The sequence below is a fragment of the Megalobrama amblycephala genome, linkage group LG24, assembly GCF_018812025.1.
Source record: "Megalobrama amblycephala isolate DHTTF-2021 linkage group LG24, ASM1881202v1, whole genome shotgun sequence".
NCBI lineage: Eukaryota > Metazoa > Chordata > Actinopteri > Cypriniformes > Xenocyprididae > Megalobrama > Megalobrama amblycephala.
This window is the reverse complement of record NC_063067.1, coordinates 25,530,290-25,552,291: the sequence shown is the minus strand read 5'-3', so window position 1 is coordinate 25,552,291 and position 22,002 is coordinate 25,530,290. Positions and strand designations below refer to the sequence as shown.

The following is a 22,002-nucleotide window of genomic DNA, read 5'->3' as shown; positions in this document are numbered from 1 at the left end:
TTATATTAAAAGATCTATATAATACATTATCTTTATAGACCTATAATATGTATCATAAACAATTATATTAAAGGTGCAATATGTACGATTTTTTGTCCAGTAGAGGTCGCTAGAGGCCTATTCAAAACAAAGGCATAGCTTGATGACGCCAAGTTTGAGCGCGGAATTTTGAGACGTCGTCTTCACCTCACAGCCGGTGCAAAAAAATACGGGACGGGACTCGGGAAGAAATCATGTTCATGGATACGATTATTAATGTTATTGTAGTATGAAGCAGAGCAGGACCGAGTGTTGTGGGAGCTGCTCGAGGCCGACGGAGCGATTGCGCAACACACGCCTCACAAGCAGCGGAACTTTTATTATGCCGCAGTCGCCGGCGCCGCTTCCACTTTTCTGGTCATGAGTATGAGGTAACACAGCTCTGTTTAACATATTAGATACATTTGAGTATGTTGCAAATGATGTTATAACGTTACTCTGTGCATTCACTCGGTGGATGCTGTGAGACACTTGTTGCACACTGCAGTAAGCTAGATTGGTATTAGAATATCATATTAAATGCTGGATGGCTTGTGTTGACAAAATGGCATGCAATTAATTTTAAAACGTATTGTATTGATGGATAAAATTCTGTATTTATGGATTAGGCATGAGGCATGGTAAAGCATGGTACTCGCAAAACACAAGAAAATTAGATTTAAACAATAAGACTAAATGTGTTGAGCTATATAACAATAATTAGTTTTCTGTCTATAAATGTGTCAAAACAGTTGCTCCCTTGCCTATTAAAACATGTAAATATTAAAGCGTCTTTGGTGTTTCCATGGTATCTACAAAATAAAACCGGAAACCGAGGGTAACGCGGGAATGATGGAATTGACAGGCCACTCCTCACACGTCCCGGAGCCTTGGTTAAAATTGCAATTTTCTCACGATTTACAAATGGTTGGAAACATTTGGGATATTGTAAGTACTCAAGTGAACAAAATATATAACACTGGCCTAGTGGTTTTTGGATATTTTACTGCAAAAATATTACATATTGCACCTTTAAATATAATATATGTGTATATATTTCAAATAAAGCAATAAATGTTATACATTGACTTTATATTGGAAAAAAACTATCAATTAAACAATTTAATTTTAAATATAACATTAAATTATTTTCACATATTACATTAATTTATAATATTTTAAAATAATATATAAAATACTGCATAATTAAATAAATATGTCATATTTAATATTTAAATAAATATTAAAACAATGTGTAATATGACAACTTTATATCGTAAAATAATAATTATTATTATTATAGTTTTAAAAATTACATATAAGATATTTCCAAATAAAAAATAAATACATATTTGTAATAAAATGTGATTTACTCTAGAACGGATCCCTGCGACTGTCTTGTGGTGTATTGAGGTACCAGCAGCAGCTGTATTAGCGCAGAGTAGGCGCGTCCCCTTTAATTTGCCCACGCTGTATAGCGGTAAGGAGTGGTGAGCAGCACAGCTCACTGACTGTAGTCCCTTTGTATGCGCAGCAGTGCCCAACTGCAGCCTAAACTGCTCGCTCTTACACAATAATTATGAGTAAAAGACGAAAAGTTGGACTTTGACATGAAATGTATCGCTCGCGCCGCGCCACTCCCTAAAATGAACGAGGAGAACACAAGTAAGCGCACGAGGAATCCATGTACATATTTCGATGGATATTTTGCATCTTGAAAACAACTCGGGAAGGTTGACTTTTATTTTTTTTAAACGCATGATTTAATGCATTAATGCCTTGAGTGAAACGAAATGCGTGAATGCCTTTAGCACAGTAATGCATGGGCATGCTTTGATCATCCACTTAGAGAGAGGAACCTATTGCTGAAGCATGTCACTGCAGACACCTCGCGCTTGCTTGAAGGGGTTAAAACACTGATCACAGCCGGTGTGATGTGTTTTTCATGGGTGCATGAGCCTGGAATCTGAATATGTGTCCTCTAATCAAAAAACGTTGTTTTGGGGCAATTGGATAACACCTTAAAAAGGGACGCTGTCTTTGCGCAACGGGGAAAAAAAAACCCAAACAAACAGCCAAATTATGACGGAGAACATCTGAAACGTGATGCTCGATGGATTTTTGCCCTTAAGATGAGCACGTTTGCTCAACAACAAGATGTTGCCACTCCTCAGAGCATCATTTTGGCCATCAAACTCGAGTGGCCACACGTATTCAGGCAATTCTCCTCAGTCTCTTGTGTTAAATGTTACTATCGTGTGTAATGTGAGCATGTTTGAGGCGACGCCCAACGCAAACAGCTCCCCTGTTTCTTTGCAGATCTCTGAATTGAGTCGAGACAACACTGTGAGGACACAGGGGGCGTCAGATTTTGCTGACCTTAGCATCTTTGGACCGTTTCAATGGGAAGCTCTTTACCAATAACACCTTGAGGGAGTCCCCTTCGCTTTGCCTCCGTTCATTTCTTTGAGACGCGCTGCTGCTTCTGTATGTTTCCCGTTTGTCCTGAAGGCGTGCACGGGTGGATATATTCAAGTTCAGCGCAGCAGATCTGGCGCAGCGGGCGGGAGGAAGACCAGGATCATTGCAGTACCTGTAATGAATGGCTGCTGAAAGACACCACTGACCCTGGCAACGAGACGTTTTATTAGTTTTGCTGGTGTCATGTAAACATAATCATTTAACAAATGATTTCTATGGCGCTTTGGGGACTCTTGATGCTTGCAGGTAAGCTTGCGTAACCTCCCGTTTGCTTATTGCAGTTATAGCCTATAGACTGTCTGTGGATCTGGAGCTGACTTCAAGTGTTTTTTTTTTTTTTTGGAATAACACTGAAGCTATATGAATATATTTAATTAGTCACACACACAAAAAATGAATGCAATGAATTATGTTTTAAATTTACACTCTTAAACCAGCCTAAGCTGGATTGCTGGTCTTTAGTCTCCTAGCCTGGTCAAGTCAGCCTATTTGATTAATCAGCCTATTTGAGTCAGCTGCTTAGACTGAAAAACCAGCCTGCTAAACCAGCTTAAAACAGCTTAGACTAGCAAACTGTATGAGGCTGGTTTAAGCAAAAGGGACATGGTGTATGGTTAAACGCACAAGAATATTCCAATTCTGGTCATAATTGGTTAATATTTACATTATGTACGCATCATGTGCACACATTAACCTGATATTAACCACATAACCAATAGACTGTTTTCTATTATACATCTGGAGTATGTCTATAAGTGAACATTCATTTATGCCTGCATATGTAATTCTAAGCAATTGTAAATGACAATATATAAAAAGTCAAGAAAACTTTTTTGGGCAATGTAAGTAATCTTCCTAATTCATCAAACAGTCTAGAATTACTAAAACATTTTGTAATAAATTGCAATAAATTGCATCAATAGTATTTCTTGGAAAACAATAGCAGTAAAAGCATATTTTATATGTCTTATTTATTGATTGATTTTTGAATGATTATTTGCTCATACAGGAATACTGCAATCAATGGCAGTGAAGCATGTAAATGCCTTTTTCAGACTATAGGCTTAAAAAGTATATAATCAGAAAATGGTGTGCATGTAAATATGGTCATATGGTTGATGGTTGGTATTGTGTGTTTTTTAAGTCTTAACATTATATTTACCTATTGAACAAAGGTAGACAGTGTTGCGTATCTTCTACTTTTTTACCTCAAGCAGTCTTGCTGTCTTGGCGAAATGCATTTGGGGAGGTTTTGGAATATCCAATTATGATTTAAGTGCACTCAGGCTGTTATTAGATTTACAGTGCATAATTGAATCCTAAGAGGAATGATACAGTCTTTCCATGGCAAGTATTGATCTACTTGGCAGATAAAAGCAAATACAATGTGTAAAGTGGTCAGGCGGACTTCTCCATATGATTGATAGATGTTTTTAGATGGCCTGGTTTTCTAGAGCCATACTTTATGTGTATTTCCTTAGCAGTCATGCTTTGTGTTCTTGTGCGGTGCTTTGATATCTCTTCACTTTCATTTCAGATTTGATGGTGTTTGAGTAACTTGCTAATTTAGTTCAAAAACAAATAAGTACTTTCTGCATTGTCTTAGGAAAAATGAGGTATCCAAATAATGATCAGAATAAATACATATTAAGTAAGCACAGTGCATTCTTGCAGTGAGCATGTTTTGCTTGTTTGGGCTAAGTAATCTTTTCTCTGCTTTAAATTTCTTTCAGTGTTTCCTGGGTTCTAATGCAAGAGGGAGGTGTTAACGAGTGAAAAGAAGCCCCAATTTTCCCACAAACTTTTAGAGGCAACACCGTCGCATCCTGACCACAAACTGCAGGTTTCATTCATTCACAGCATGACTGTTGCCACGGGCGACCCAGTTGATGAAGCCGCAGCTCACCCGGGTCAGCCACATGACACGTACGACCCGGAACCAGACCATGAGTGCTGCGAAAGGGTGGTCATTAACATCTCTGGCCTGCGCTTTGAGACGCAGCTCAAAACTCTGTCTCAGTTCCCAGAGACATTGCTTGGGGACCCCAAAAAGAGAATGCGCTATTTTGACCCTTTGAGGAACGAGTACTTTTTTGACAGGAACCGCCCAAGTTTTGATGCCATTCTCTATTACTACCAATCAGGCGGCAGGCTGCGAAGGCCTGTCAATGTGACATTGGATATTTTTTCTGAGGAGATACGTTTTTATGAGCTTGGGGAAGAAGCCATTGAGATGTTCAGGGAAGATGAAGGATTTATTAAGGAAGAGGAGAAACTCTGCCAGAAAATGAGTTTCAGAGGCAGGTATGGCTGCTCTTTGAGTATCCTGAGAGTTCAGGGCCTGCCCGGATTATTGCCATCATTTCAGTCATGGTCATTCTCATATCTATAGTCAGTTTTTGCCTGGAGACACTTCCGATTTTTCGCAATGAGGAAATGGAGATGCACAAAACGTACGCGACCAACTCCAACTCAACAATTAGCTATACCTCCACCTACTTTACTGACCCTTTCTTCATCTTGGAGACCCTTTGCATCATATGGTTCTCCTTTGAGTTCCTGGTGCGGTTCTTTGCGTGTCCCAGCAAAGCAGGCTTCTTTGTCAATATAATGAACATCATTGATATTGTGGCTATAATACCTTACTTTATCACCTTGGGCACGGAGCTAGCAGAGAAGCCAGAGGATGGTCAGCAAGGGCAGCAAGCCATGTCACTTGCCATTTTGAGGGTCATCAGATTAGTACGAGTCTTTAGGATCTTCAAACTTTCTCGGCACTCAAAAGGGCTGCAGATTCTCGGCCAAACGCTCAAGGCCAGCATGAGGGAGCTCGGGCTGCTTATCTTCTTTCTCTTCATTGGAGTCATCCTCTTTTCGAGTGCCGTCTACTTCGCAGAAGCGGATGAGCCTGACTCACAGTTTGTAAGCATCCCTGATGCCTTCTGGTGGGCGGTGGTTTCAATGACAACAGTAGGGTATGGCGACATGGTTCCAACTACCATCGGAGGCAAAATTGTGGGATCCCTGTGCGCTATCGCTGGTGTGCTGACCATTGCCTTGCCTGTGCCTGTCATAGTCTCAAACTTCAACTACTTCTACCATCGAGAGACAGAAGGCGAGGAACAGGCCCAGTACCTTAACGTGACCAGCGTCCCCAAGATAGATTCGTCAGAGGACCTGAAAAAGAGCCGCAGCGGGTCAACCATGAGCAAGTCTGACTACATGGAGATTCAAGAGGCTGTTAACAACAGCAACGAGGACTTCCGAGAGGAGAACATCAAGACTGGCAACTGCACACTAACCAACACTAACTATGTTAACATCACCAAAATGCTTACTGATGTATAACCGCTTTGAACTGCCTTTGACGAAGAAGGTAAGATAAAGAAGGGGTGTGCAAACCCTAGTTTTGAAGGCTTCAGACACCTCTTGGAAGAGTTTCAAGACGGGAGAATTGAAATGCGTCCATTTGAGTGAAGGATCAGTGAAGAAGACCTGTCCATCATTCCATCTCCATTCCCTCTCACAAGTTCTGGGAAACTTGATTGGTGGGGAACGTTGTTTTGCATTCTTGTGTTCAGTGTCTGCATGGAGTTTGTCTATTCTGTATGACTGTGCTAGTAGTCGGTCTGCTTGCGACAGTAGCCAATCGTAGCCTAACCAGTAGATACAAGCGTAGCGTAGATGGACCAATTCCTGACTCCCAGTTCCCCATTCACTGCCAACCTGAGGATCCCTTGAGTCTTTTTTGAGTGTATTTATACCTGGGAAGAACAAGAATTTTGATTAATGGCATATAAAAACATGGAGGAGATAACATATTCACGAAGAATCACCATGGAGGATGTATTTCTCTGTGAATGCACAAACGCTGCCTGTCCTGCCAGCCGCAACGGTGTACCATGTGCGGTACCTAAAAAATGTTACATTCCATCTTGTGACGGAGAAATACATGCATGGCCTATCTTGGGGGTCTGGAAGACCGGTTATGTGGCCCTATCTGTATGACCTTTTTTCCCTCTTTCGCTGCCAGCATACTAGGATCTCAGTGTGTCCCGTGTTAGAGTAAACACCCTGAAAGTGGAGTGGAGATTGTTTTGAAGTTGCCCTTTTTCCATCGTCGTCATTTCACTACACTGCATGAGCAGCTGCCCTCCATTGCATCATTTCCTTCCGTCACTTACTTTTCCCAGCATTGTAAACTTCCAAGCATTCCATGTGTATGAGAAATGTCTTTTGTAACAAAGATCTACCCCTAAAAGCGCCTGATGGGGGATTGCAGGAGTCTAGATATTTTACTGTGACATCGCAGCCAACAACAGCAAAACACTAGCTCACTATGTCAGGTCACCAAAGATGAAGTTCACTGCCGCTATTTATTTCATTTTTATGTTGTTTTTACATTTTAGTGCCATTTCATGGTGCATCCTGCTCATGATATGATGCTGGAGAATTTCGATAAAACTTGTATGAAAATGATGCTTCCTTGAATAGCTTTTGTAAGAGATAGGAAATATTCTACTACCTTTGTGATGCATGTCTGGTACACATTCATTGTAGCATGCATGTAGTAAGAATGATACTTACAAAACTAGAAATAAGTATTCATATCTTTATCAATATAAATATTTTTCTCTGTGAGATTAACAGTATGTGCAATATTATAAATGCTTGTTTTTTTTTTTTTAAGGTTGCAAGATTTTGCAAATAGTTTTCTATGTTAGTAGGCTAATACATTAGTTGGAGTGTAATAGCCCACTTTCAGGGTTGAATACCTTGAAGGTTGCTCATTTCTTAGTTTGGTTTAATTAAGCAAGGGAGAGTGAGATGCACCAATTAAAATGAGCATTTCAAAGCACCACATTTGGATATGAGGGAGATCTAACTTTAAAAAATCTCAATCCCTGATTTAATAACAAGGGATTCTGATGATTTTTGTTCAATGTTTTGTGCCACATCTAGTCTGTAGCCTGTTCTCATAACTAAAGATGGTTTACATAGTATTGTCTTTTGTGCTTAAAGGATTAGTTCACTTTCAAACAAAATTATTTTTACTCACCCCCATGTCATCCAAGATGTCCATGTCCTTCTTTCTTCAGTTGAAAAGAAATTAAGGTTTTTGATGAAAACATTCCAGGATTATTCTCCTTATCGTGGACTTCAGTGGCCTCCAAACGGTTGAAGGTCAAAATTACAGTTTCAGTGCAGCTTCAAAGGGCTTTAAACGATATCAGACTAGGAGTAAGGGTCTTATCTAGCGAAACGATTGGTCATTTAAAAAAAAAAAAAAAAAAAGTAAATGTATATGCTTTATATAAACAATTGATCGCCTTGCATGTGCTTCCGCCAAAACCGCACTTTTGTATTCTTCAAAAAGCTTACGCTGTATGTCCTACGCCTTCCCTATTCTACTTACGGAACGAACGCAGCGCCAGTTCTGTTTTTTCCATAAGTAGAATAGGGAACACGTAGGACATACAGCGTAAGCTTTTTGAAGAATACGAATGTGCGGTTTTGGCGGAAGCACGTGCAAGGCGATCATTTGTGTTTATAAAGCATATACAGTTATATGCAGTTGTACAGACCCTTATTCCTTGTCTGGTATCGTTTAAAGCCCTTTGAAGCTGCACTGAAACTGTAATTTTGACCTTCAACCGTCTGGAGGCCATTGAAGTCCACTATAAGGAGAATAATCCTGGAATGTTTTCATCAAAAATCTTAATTTCTTTTCGACTGAAGAAAGAAAGAAATGAACATCTTGGATGACATGGGGGTGAGTAAATTAACAGGAACATTTTATTTGAAAGTGAACTAATCCTTTAATGTTAAAAACCTCATGAAATCAAACATGGACGTTTTTAAGTATATTAAGATATATTTCAAATTTTCAGCGTTTCTGAGAAAATTAACCAAAATATTAATGACATCAGTAAGAACATACCCTTTCCCTAATGTCACCCAGTGGGTCTTGACTGATTAGCTTCAGTAGTTTGCCCCTGCTGGTAATGTAGCCATGTATGTATTTTTGAAGCAACAAATAAATTATTAAAGGTGCAATGTGTAAAATTTGGGAGGATCTATTAACAGAAATGCAATATAATATACATAACTATGTTTTCAGTGGTGCATGTTGAACCTTATGTTTTTATTATCTTAGAATGAGCCATTTCTATCTCATACACCGTGGGTCAAGTCGCCATTATGCGCCGGCATGTTTCTACAGCAGCCCTAAACAGACACTCTATAGAGCGCGTTTAGTCACTATGTTGTTCTTCTTCTAAATTGTTCACGTTTTTAGAGGCAGCTTGTATCGTCACTACGTTCAATATGCAGAAAGTAGTAGTAGTAGTAGTAGTCATCTGGTTTATTAGAAGCAGAGACCATTCTTTGTTAGAAGTAAGAAGAAACCTCATTGCTTCACACTGCCTACTCTCTGCTGTCTCAGATGATGACATCTTTTTCTTGTGTCGGCCAGACGGCTACCGTAGCTTCTCCGAAAGGGAGGGGTGCGAGGCGTGCGCGCCGTTAGTTGCAGTTCACAACCTCACCACTAGATGCCACTAAAATTTACACATTGCACCTTAAATATATGTATATATTATTGATTTTACACTAGTGACTCATTTTAATGTATGTATTTTATTTATTTATTTATTTATTTATTTATTCTTTTCCCTCCAGTCTTTAGTCATAGCATTATTTTTGTGGAACTATTCTATGGGGTCTTTAAAGTGGCAAATAACAGCGGAAAACCTTTTGTTTTGAAAAAATAACAAATAAAAAAAAAAAATGTGGTTAAGGACCTATGCAATTTACAGTTAAGAAGCAGAAATGCTCTATAGTAACTAAACGGTAAACACCCTACGCCCCCAGTTTAAATACATTCAACTGCCCAAAGTTTTTCTCAGAATTAGATTCACTTCACTGCCAAACTATTGGCAGATCTCCCTGTCACTATGTATACTGTCATATCCAAGAACGTGGTGTGTCATTCACTCCACCCTTTCCAAATACAGGACATCCTAACCCAATAACCCTTTTCTTCCCTTGCCCAGAGCTTCAGTGAATAAGGGATATTTGAACCCATGCTAAGCCATGTTACCTGCTTTTACCAGCTTTAGCAAAGTTTTTAGCAGAGATTGCTAAAAGCGTATCACAAAAGTGTCTCGCAGACTTGCAAAAGTGAGCGACAAATTGCAGACATCACTTTTATGTTCAGTCTTAATGGACGTGCCACATTTCTTTGTCTCTCGAAAAGACATTAACTATGAATTTGTGTCCAGAATATGACAACATCCTTGTTACAAACCTACGGAGCCCCCAAAGGGACATAATGATGAAAAAATATGAGGTGGAAGTAAAAATTATGTCAATGCTTTTGTGTTCTCTCGCAAATGTTTTCCGTTCCCTCAAGAAAAAGCCACTTTTCCACCATCAGACCAAATGGTTCTAAGAACGGTAAGGAACAGTTATATTTCCACTTGAGTTTGATTCGGCACGGGACAATTACAAACCGTTCTTGGCCCGGAATTCTTAGCACGTTGTTTAAGTGTAATGTGCTGGTAGAATGAGTGTAGTGATGTCGCCACTCAGGATTGGTCACTTGTCTGTCGCCTGGCTGTCAGTTTCTCTGTAACTGGCCAAGCGCGCTATTTGAGCAAAGTTAACGCAAGTTAATATCATCATCCTCCATGGTTGCTATTTACATCTCATATTGTTTGTAAACTCTTGCGTTGTCAAGGCAATGAACGACACATTTGTATTACGTTTCAAAGAGCTCCATTATCAGTCCCACAGTGGAAAGTAAAACCAAATCATACCGGCTGGGCCGGATTGGCACGGAATAGAACGGTTAAGCAAAGAGAAAGGTTTGGCCCAATGGTGGAAAAGCGGCTTTTGTGTTCGCTCATAATAATTTTGTTCTTTGTGAGTGAACGCAAAGTTTAATGGGGGAAAATTTTGCGAGAATGCAAAACTGTTGAAATCTTCCACCCCATCCCATTTTTGTTCCACCACCATGTCCCTTTAGGAGCTTCTTACAAACCACTTAGTCAACATGAAACTGTTACTTGTGGATATGACATTTCTCAGTGAAATACAATATTTGATGAGAAAAAAAAATGGTTGGGGGCTTGAAATCAATAGAGAGCAAGTAAGTTAGAGGGATTTGTGACACCAAAGTTCATGTTGACTTATTTGTTGTAGTTTTAAGGCATTTATTCATGCATAAAATTATTTGCCTCCATTACCGCCGCATCCTGTTTTAATAACTTCAAAGAGGATGCTTGTTCATCGCCTTTCTCAATGTGTTTTTTTTTTTTTTTTTCTCCCCCGTGTGTTATTGAATGCATGGACAAGCCCGTTTACACTGCCAGGACTACAAATCATCTCGTCCATTGAGACAAAGAATTCTCAATAAGATGTTATTGGAATAAGAGGAATTTTAATGAGCGTTTAATAGAAAAATGCGCGTAACTGATGCTCTCAAAGTATCATATGTAATAGCATCTCCATAGCTGCCTCGTTCTGTCTGAAATTGTGAATATATTGTTTTTATAATATATTCGCTCTGACATTTGGTCTGTACATTTGTAATACTCTAGAGATTTCGAATACTTTTAACGCCTCTATACGAACACAGCTTTGTGGCGATACTTTCCAAGAATCCGCTGCTTTCATTGTTGTCTTAACAAAAGCTATAGCTTTATAAAAAAAAAAAAACTCCGCCATGTATCGCAGTTTCTTAATAGTCGGAAATTCACAGCTGCATTTATATCCTTTAAACCTTATCCAAATGTATTGTAGTATAGGTATACTTCATATACGTTAAGCACAAACACTGGGAAAAAATTAACCTCGAACTGTAATTATCATAGAAGCTTTGCCTATTGATTACTGCAGTATATAAATGTATCAGCAATCAAATCAAGCCTTTATATCTAATAAATATTCAACTGAATGTCATTACAGGCTTTACTGTTCACACTCAGGCATGTTTTATGGAGAAATAAAAACATATGCCCTCATTTGTACATGCAATATGGATATACAGTGTATATATAGATATGGATGGGTGGATGAATGAACAAACAGATAGATGAACAGACAAAGATTAAAAGGATAGATGAGAAGATGTGATTCAGAAGAAGAACCTAACTGAGGTCTTTTGGGATGGATGGAGGTGGGAGCTATGAGCTAGCATCTTGTTTTGAAGTGAAAGCTAGGCCTTGTTCACACTGTGCATGAATCCGATTTGATTCACTTTTTTTTTTTTGTGGACTGACTGTACATTATAATGTTGCAAGTTATTAGATCTGTTTGTTAACACAGTGTAGACAATATCCAGTATAGTGTATCGACTTTAGCATTAGCATGATGCTAAGCTACTGCAACTGAGACACATGGGGTGTATTTTACTTTCAGTGCACTCATTCACGTGTAGCATAATAGCGAATGCCACACAGTTCACTACATGGTAAAAATGTGAGCGAAAATGGGTGACAGAACACAACTAGAGACGTGTGCGTTGTCTGTGACATTACATACACGCTAAGCCCTAAATTACAAAAACACAAAACTGAAATCCAATCCGACCATTCATACCCTTGTGAAAAAGAAGTGTGCTTAATTGTATTGGATGTGGAATTGTAGTGTGCTTCAAACAAATCTACACTTGCAGATATAATATCTGCACTTATATTAATATCTGAACTAATAATAATATCAATATCTTCACTTGCAGATATTGTAATTTAAATATTAATGAAATAAAAGGCCACTTAAGCGTACTTAGAGACTTTCATTGCTGTTTCGTAACACTTACATACAGTTTTAAAATAGTACACTTTGAAATAGAAATTGAATTTTAAATAATTGTTTTAATAATCTTTTATCATGCTTTGAAGAAGTACATTTATTTTGATGTGTTGACTAACATTCGAGCACATGTAAAGCACTTGATTGTAATTTTGAGTCTGTTATTTGATTTATAGTTGATACATTTTAAATGTTCTAAAATGCAACTTTACAAATGTGTCATTAAAATGTATTGTTATACATGACATATATTGTAAGTTTCAATAGAAATGTCATTAAAGTATATTTTTGTTTAGCATAAATGCGTGTCAGTACATACAGCAGTAACTTTAACCATATTTCAGCAGACAACAGAATTATGAAATTACATAAAGATGCACTTAAGTCCTACTTAAGCACTCTTGAGTTTAAGTAATTGCATTTATTATAAATTTAAACTACAATACATTTTCATTTAAATATAAATAACATGCAATTAAGTGTCAGAGTCAAGTTCACACTTATAAGTATGCTTAATTGTCCTTCTTTTTCATAAGAATACTGAAACACATTTCCAAAGTCATATTTCATTAGGATTTCAGACCACCTGTGAATGTGGTTTGGATTAAGTTTCCACTTTGGATATACTGAATAATCAATTTTTTTTTGCTGCCTGTGTGAGCAAGGCCTTCTAGAAGAATGAATGGCAAACTTTGACAGCTTGGAAAAGCTCATGTTATATATCTATGTAATAGCTCACCTCTCTCCACTCTTTGTGGAGATACTCTTGATGTCAACGGGTTGATGGATAATGAACTGTGCAGTGGATGAGCTGAGTTTTTAGGTGTTGGTCTGCATGTGTCTATGTGTATATGTGACATTGTCCCCACATTGTCATCCAGGAGGCCTAATCTTTCATTTCCTGTACAGAGCCTTTGTTTTCTAGGATAAAGAAGAAGAAAAAAAAAGAAAAAAGTAAAAACTTGAACTGAACACAAAAACACAACAAAGAGAAGAGATTGAGGACTCAATACATTCTCTGGATGTGATAAATATCATGCACTTTACAAGGACCACTGGACGCGAATGCTAAACCTAAAAGACAATCTTGGAAAGAGAACAAGAGATGTGTCTTTTCCTTCCAAAAGATTATAACTGTAAAGAGATCTATATATAATGATTATGAGGATGAGTATAAATCATGATAAGCTTACAACGACTCCTGATTATTTGTGTGTCTCTTCATTTCTGGGATGATGGTTGATTTATTCATGATACTATTGGTGGCTACTGACGTATTCATCGTTTTTAACCTTCTCTTACCCAATTGCCATATTATATAACACAGTAGTCAACATTTGAAGTGGATCAAAAAAGTTTATCAAAGTTGTCCTGAAGAAGGTTTTAGGACAACTTTGATGAAAGGTTTTGATCCACTTCAAATGTTTACTTCTATGAAATGGTGCTTAAAGTGGATGTAATATATGTTTTTAAAGAGTTTACAGAAGGTTGCTGAAGGCCCGTTCAAACCAAGAATGTTATAAAGACTATAACGATAACTATATTAGCAGATAAAGCGAGCACTGCAGTTTTGTCTTCTGCCACTTTAAATGCTTGAGGTCTTAAAGAGTTAGTTCAGCCAAAAATGAAAATCCTGTCATTAATTACTCACCCTCATGTTGTTCCACACCCGTAAGACCTTTGTTCATCTTCAGAACACAAATTAAGATATTTTTGATGAAATCCAAGTTTTTTATAGAAAGCGCCGAAATTACCGTCATTCAACGTCCAGAAAAGTACTAAAATTATTGTTAAAATAGTTAACGTGACTACAGTGGTTCAACCTAAAAAGTATTCTCGTCGCTTCATAACATTAAGGTTGAACCACTGCAGTCACGTTGACTATTTTAACAATTTTAAACTATTTTAACAATTTTACTTTTCTGGATATTTTCCGTTAATTACATTGCTTTCTATGGGAGATAAACAAATAAAAAAAAACTTTGATTTCATCAAAAATATATTAATTTGTGTTCTGAAGATAAACGAAGGTCTCACAGGTTTGGAACAACATGAGGATGAATAATAAATTACAGAAATTTCATTTTTGGCTGAACTAACCCTTTAAAGCAGGATGGATTCTGATTGGCTGTCAATGTTGGAAACAAATCGCTCTGAAAGTGATTTCAAATATATTGTTTCTCTGTGCCATTATCATTATAGTTGGTGTGGTCTCTGCTATTTTTTATATTTAGAACGATTTTTAGAACTATATCTTTATCGGTATAGTTATCATTAGTGTGAACAGGCCTTAAAGGGATAGTTCACCCAAAAACGACAATTTTGTCATAATTTACTGTACAGAAAAGAGTACATTGGCTTTTAAAAATGGTCTTAAAGGGATAGTTCACCCAAAAATGCTCACCCTCATGTTTTTCCAAACCTGTATGAGTTTCTTTCTTCTGTTGAACACAAAAGAAGATATTTTAAAGAATCTGGGTAACCAGACAGTTGACGGTACCCATTGACTTCCATAGTAGGAAAAAAATACTATGGTCATTGGCTAATGTCAACTGTCTGGTTACCAACATTATTTAAAATATCTTCTTTTGTGTTCAACAGAAGAAATAAACTTATACAGGTTTGGAACAACATGAGGGTGAGCATTTTTGGGTGAACTATCCCTTTAAGACCATTTTTAAAAGCCAATGTACTCTTTTCTGTACACAAGGCCATTATACATATTTCTGTTGCTATTGAGCACTAGCGAGCAGAGAGAGATGTCTAAATGCATTGTGTTGTGCTCCTAAGTGAAGCAAAAGGCACTCTGTGTTGCACTGAGAAAGCAAAGTCATCTATTTATAATCCACTCCTTATGGGCCGATAGATAACCTGTGGGAGAGCAAACATTTCCAGCTTCCCGCGACAGGCTAAGATCTCACCTTCCACCAGCCGTTTGCCCCATCTGTTCTAGTTTAGCTCAGCTGGTCCAAAGCTGCCCAACACTATTACCACCCCACTGTCACAACCTTAGGTGTTTACTTCTGCTTCAGATGCCTCTGTTCTTTTCTTATATTGTTTAAAAAGGGCCGACAGACTGTCTGAGAGGAGATAGCATGAAGCAGACAGGAGTCCTGGCAGCTGATGGATATTGATCCAAAGAACACCATCTGAGGCTCAACAGAACCTGAAAGAACAGCAGGGAGAATCTGAACTGTCTCGTTCAGGGCCAAATTTTAAAAAACATTTTTTACTTCTGTCACTAAAATATATTAGTTATATTAAAGTAATTTATTTGAAATATTATAATGTTTCAGTGGTTCTCTAGTGGTTTCACTTCAATACAGACTACAGTTTGAATGGATGTCGACAACAAAATATATGGGAAGTGATTTCACCTTCCTTTTGAATTTATTCACATTTACCATTGTTTTTCTCCACTGTCCTATCAAAACAGTCCTGCGACCCATTTTCACTAAACTAAAACATTACTGTAAATGCTATATCTTCTTCCAAGACAAACAAGGATCTACAAACATGCCCTGTTTGAAATTGGAGTTTCTTCTTTGTAGAAGAAAAAAGGCTAGATTTCCTTGTGAAAAAGAAGTGTGCTTAATTGTATTGAATGTGCACTTGTAGTGTACTTCAGATCTTAAAAGTATATTTCTAAAAGGTCACCGTGCTTTTGCCAAGTAAGACATGTTCCTGGATCAACATCTTTGTTGATCCTGGAAAAACATTCCAATCAACCCATCAGATCTGAGGGGCAAGTTTACCGTTTATGCCAAGTTTATGCTTGCAACCAGAGTTAGGTGTTTCTACATCAATGTTATTCACCTATCTTTCCCCTCTGATTTTAGGGATAACTTATGGGTAGGATTAGGTTTAGGGGTAGGAATAGGGTTAGGGCAAAATTTTCAGACTGGAATGTTGTTCCAGGATCAACAAAATATGTTGATCCAGGAACATGTCTTACTTGGCAAAATCACGGTGACCATTTTAAAAACTACCTGCAGATATATAATATTAAACAAGGAATAAAAGGTCATGTATTTGTAAGGTATGGAAAACAGGCTGGGATTATGGCAGTATACTTAAAGAAAGTACAATTTTCATGACTGTTTCATTATGTTTTAATAATCTTTTGTTGTGCTTTAAAGTACACTTATTGTGTTGACACATACACTGTAAAAAAAATCCTAGTAAAATTTACGGTAAAAAACCGGCAGCTGTGGTTGCCAGAACTTTACCGTAAAAAATACAGTAGGAACGTAAAAAAAAAAAAATCTGTTAAATTTACGGTAAAATAATATTTCATTAACTGATATAATGTTAATTTACCAACCTAATGAAGTACTAATATCTGTTTTGTACCTTTATAATACACTGACAGTCACCAAACACAGTGGTGATAAGAGTCACATGATTAATCAAAGTTCATCACAAACAGATTTTCCACAAGCTGAGAAGGACAACACTAACATATAGAAGGTGAACACAGTGTCAAAACACCATCATGGTAACATGCATGAAATTTTAAAAATGCAATAAACATTAATTTAACAACATTAGATGTAACATAAAACCCTAATGTACATAACTGATTAGAAAAAAAATGAGAAAAACTAAGGAGAAACAGTTATTTCAACGAAAATATATCAAATGTGAAGTGTCACGCAGGGAATTGTGGGAATGTCAATTTACGTTTTTTCACTGTAAATTTTACAATGAATTGTTATTTTTCACTTCCAAAAACTGTGAATTTAACGGTATTTTACCGTAAAATTACATTAAATGTACCGTTAGATCTATTACAGTTATTCACCGTATATAGTCCAGAAACTTTCTGTAAACCAATTGACAGTTTTTCACCGCAGCATTTTTACAGTCTTTTACTGTTAAAATCACAGTCATTTTTTGCAGTCTACAAAGTACTTGATTATAATTTGAACTGTATTATTCAATATTATATTGTTAATATAATTTAAATGTACTAAATTGCAACTTTCTTGTTACAAATGTGTAATTACAAATATATTTAAATACATGACATACAAGTCTCAATAGAAATGACATTAAAGTATAACATACTATAAATACCATAAAGTTTACCATTAATATCAAATTTCATAGACAACAGAAGTAATTATGAAATTACATAATAAAGAGTAGGACTCAAGTCCTACTTAAGTTGGTCAAAAACACTCTAACGTTCAGCTATAATTTAATATAAATTTTAAACGAATACATTTTAGTTTAATTGCAATTAACATGAAATTAAGTGTCCAAAAGCATTACATTCAGTGCACACATTCAGTTCTTTTAAAGTGTAATTATTTTCATAATTACTCTTTTTAAAAGTGTGCACTTGTCAGACATAAGCTTATATATTACATATATAAATGACCAACCGTCCTACAAATAGGCCATATATTATATGCATATTTAACTCTTACCACTTTCTAAACTCGTAAGCTAATAAAGTACCAACTAATCCACCACTAGTTATACCATAGAGACACATTCACTGGCTGACCCCGACTGCTGTTCCACCCCTGTTCTGTAACTACTGAATTTGGCCAGGAGAAAGTAGGACAGGGAGCTGCTGGGAAGAGTCCATTGGGATATGTAGCTTTACAGCTAGATTAATATGCAGCGTGACGGAGGGAAGCAGAGCCGGGTGCTGAGCTGAGTGGTGAGAGCGGGTAGTTTCCTGATGCCTTGCTAATAGCAATTTATCATCTCATGTTCCTTATTAGCAGAGCAGAGAAACCTGCTAGAACCCTACAGGTTTCAGACAAGTCATTTCACTCGGCGGCCATCTTTCAGTCATGCAAGTACAGCTCCTATCTCTTTGAAACATTAAATTCTCCAAAGCTGTTCACCAAGTTTACGATTACGTTTCATATTAGAAATCACCAATGAAATCTGACAACAACTGTCTCATAAATTTTGTTTCTAAACGCTCAAATCATGACAAAAAATCATGACAACGCTCATGTGCAGTCCTCAGCGCCAGAACACTGACTATAAATATATTCTGTAAAAACCGGAGCTTTGCAATGACTTTACTAATTGGCGATTGGCTCTTTTATTTAGAAGGCGGGACTTATTTCCATCATATTGCGCATTGCACTTTCGCTCATTCATAGTAATATGATTGGGAGTAATAGTAATATAAATACTAATAATATAAATAATACTAAAATAACTTAAAGCTAAAAAACTTTTCACTTGACTTGCATCAGGGCATGTTTTCATTTTTTCTTTCATCTTTAAATGTTCATGCTGGCACGTAATGTTGCATCATTCAAATTGTCTGGTAATGATTGGTTAAGCTTAGAAATCTTTAAATAGTTTTATAAAACGGTTAGTTCCTGTCCTTGATTCTGATTGTCAATAGCTGTGTTTTATTCACAGTAAAACATGGCTATGACCGCTTGAACCCACAGTTCTGTGTATCACTACACAACACCCTTAGCAACCACTCTTAGCAACGTAAACTGTTTGTTCTCAATTGATATTGTTCATTGAAGCTTACTGTATTGTGTAGAAGTGTATTGTGAGAAAGAGATCAAGTGAACGAGTTTATTACCTGCATTCAGATTTAGCATTTTCCTTCAGGTCAGTCCTATGTTCATAATAAAAAAATATGTTTAAATGTCCGCTGCAATATCTTGTCCTTTTAACAGTTAAGGAGTTTTCCCGTAACTGACAGCGCTAGTCAAAGCATTTGTCAGTTGCGTCTTATTCCATGTTCACAACAATTCAGTCTTTTCAACTCATAAAGACATTCTTTGCCACCATCTAATGGCGTAATAATGTAACTTCTGTTGCTGTTCACTCTCAGGGACTATTTTTTCCAGCGGAAGGAAGGCTTTTAGTGAACATTTACTTCATGAAAGTTGCATTGATACATTTTGATACATTTTGGCTTTAATATACAGTATGTATTGTGTGGTAACCCTTTTATAAAAGCAATAAAGTACTCAAGGCTAGTGCTGTATCATGAATAAGTCACGGCTGAAGGGGTTTCAGGCACTCTGCTTCATGTTGTGACTTATTCACGATACAGCCCAGCCTCTCATACCTTATTGCTTATGTATACATGCATGGGGGTGCTGATGAGCGTTATCCTTTGACCCTATTTCCCATTTATTTTTCCATATTAATTGATTTTAAATGGGTCATGACATTAGAAATCACTTTTATCTTGATCTTTTGACATATAAGAGGTTTTTGTACCATTAAAACATGTTTCACAGCTTAAAACGTCCTCTTCATTATAAACAAAGCATTTATTTAACCAAACCGGCTCATTTTGATATTGTGGGATCTGTGACGTCATACAGTCAAATACATTTGCATATGACCACCTCCAGAGCAAGACATCGACCAATAGTTATACATAATCACACCATAAGCCCCGCCCACTGTCGTTCAGTCGCTTAATGGTTGACACTTGCCTACATTGAATGTGAGCGTAGCGTCAAAAGCAAATAGAACTCATTATAATCACTGACGCTGTCTACACTGATACAGTATACAGATGCAAGTTCAGTTTCTGACGTACTCCACAGGCTTTGAGTCAGGACTTGTAAATGAATTAGTGAAAGAACGTTCGCTTTGACGTGTCCAGTTTAAACAGCTGGTTTTGCGTCTCTGTACAGACTTCAGAAGGATCCCAGCATCAAAAACAAGTGAATGGTTTATTTTAATGATGTCCCGAAACATGTTGGAGATTTATATGTTTGTTCAGAGCATTTGATTGCAGATTGTTTTGTAAACAAGACACAGTGAGAGTTTGCAAAGAAACTGTTGAAAGATGAAGTAGTCAGTTGCATTGGATCTGACAGCAGCTGCATCACAAACTGTAAGTAAATGAATTCATAATGCTTTGCCTGTAAATGACAGTTTGGTAACACTTTACAATAAGGTTCATTAGTTAACTACCTTAGTTAACATGAACTAATAATGAACTGTACTTAAACAGCATTTATTAATCTTTATTAATGTTAATTAAAGTTAATGTTAAATTCAACATTTACTAATGCATTGTTAAAATCTTGTTAACATTATTTAATGTACTGAGAACTAACATGAACAAACAATGAACAACTGTTTTTTCATTAACTAACATTAGCGAAGATTAGTAAATACAGTAACAAATGTATTGCTCATGGTTAGTTCATGTTAGTTAATACATTAACTAATAGAGACAGAGCAATGCATCATAATCTGAAAACCACGCCCAAACAATCCAACCATCTCCATTGACTTTGTATTGCGTGAGGCTGCCTCCTTGTCATTTATGACTTATAACAAAAAACAGAACAATGTCTAAAAGCTGCTATGTGACAAGGTGTACAGCAAACAAGCTAAAAAACCCAGAACTAAAAACCCAGGAGTTTTTATAAGCTGTCGACCCAAAAACAAGTGTTTGAGGGCTAAAAAGTGGATACAGGCAGTTGAGACAGAGCACGACATGTCATATTACTATGAGAACTACGCTCACTGGAGGGTAACGTAATCAGAGACAGGAAATATAATATATGAAACTGACATTTGGATGTTTGACTTAACAGTGACTAAATGTTTACTGCACACGTAGGCTTAATGAGGCATAGTGAGTGTCAGGATCCCAAAATTTACCCATTCTTCCTGCTGATACTTCACATGTGTGTGTACTGTCATGGTTATGCCTTCAAATTAGAGGACCTTCAGCACTGGAGACACAAAACCTGCATGTGACCTTAAGTGATCAGATATCACAGACTGTAATGCAGTCGCTCAAGTCTATTCTATGTCTTGTACTGATGAGGAAGTGCAGAGACCACAATGGATCAATATAGCATTGGGTCGATGGTAATTGATAAAAGCTCTGGCCTTGCTCCCCTTTCACCTCCAGCACAGCAGAGGAGTGAAGAAGATGAAGTTCAGACAAACTACTCTTGATTTCTGTCTGTGACCCGAAGGTATAGTATGGGACTAGTTTGCAAAAGTAGATTTTTTACATAATCACAAATATTTAAAGGATGATTCGATTAGTTCTTGAGGCAAAGTTGCTCAGAATGAGGAGTTCTACCATGTGGTACAAATGTCATAGACGTGCACAAAAAAGTCACTTGATAAACAATCCTTTACACATGTGAAAAACACAAAGGCATCCCCCGGGTGTCCGATTACTTTCTAATATCTCACAGGCCTCTAGGGCCATGAGTCAAACAGGAGTTCACTATTTATAGCCATTTTAGTAAAAGCGTCTCCACCAACAGTTCGAAAGTTTTGGCAGCCCCTAGAGACCATGAATCGAAAACTTTTTTTTATTGACAATCAGACTCCAGAGAATCTTGCTGCACAGGGGTGCGTTTCCCGAAAGCATCGTTGAGTCAACTATGGTCGTAGGTCCCATTGAACTCTGTTGGTAACGATGGAACTTGCGATCATAGTTCGCTTTGGGAAACGCACCCCTGGTTTTGTTCCGATTGGGCAAAAAAATAAGGACTAGTTCGCAAAAGTAGTTTTTTCAAAAAATCTTGAGCCATGAGCCAAGGATTCCAACAATAAAAGACACTACACCTAACAATTCAGGAGTTATTAGCCTTTTTGTACTTTTGACCACTGTAGAGCCCCCGTCAGGCCGATCAGGGTGAACCTTGGTGACGTTGTAGACGGTGTGAGTACTACCTACCAGCCCTCAAAGTTTCA

At 37.2% G+C, this 22,002-nt stretch overlaps 1 protein-coding gene across 1 annotated transcript; it reads left to right on the top strand.

Moving 5' to 3' along the window:
* Positions 1 to 1,469: 1,469 nt before the first annotated feature.
* On the top strand, positions 1,470 to 7,597 carry kcna2b (potassium voltage-gated channel, shaker-related subfamily, member 2b). Its single transcript, XM_048178792.1, is given in 3 exon segments — positions 1,470 to 2,745; positions 4,233 to 4,772; positions 4,775 to 7,597. Coding segments are annotated over 2 exon segments (1,485 nt in total). The 5' UTR covers positions 1,470 to 2,745; positions 4,233 to 4,360; the 3' UTR covers positions 5,848 to 7,597.
* The last annotated feature ends 14,405 nt before the right edge of the window (positions 7,598 to 22,002 follow it).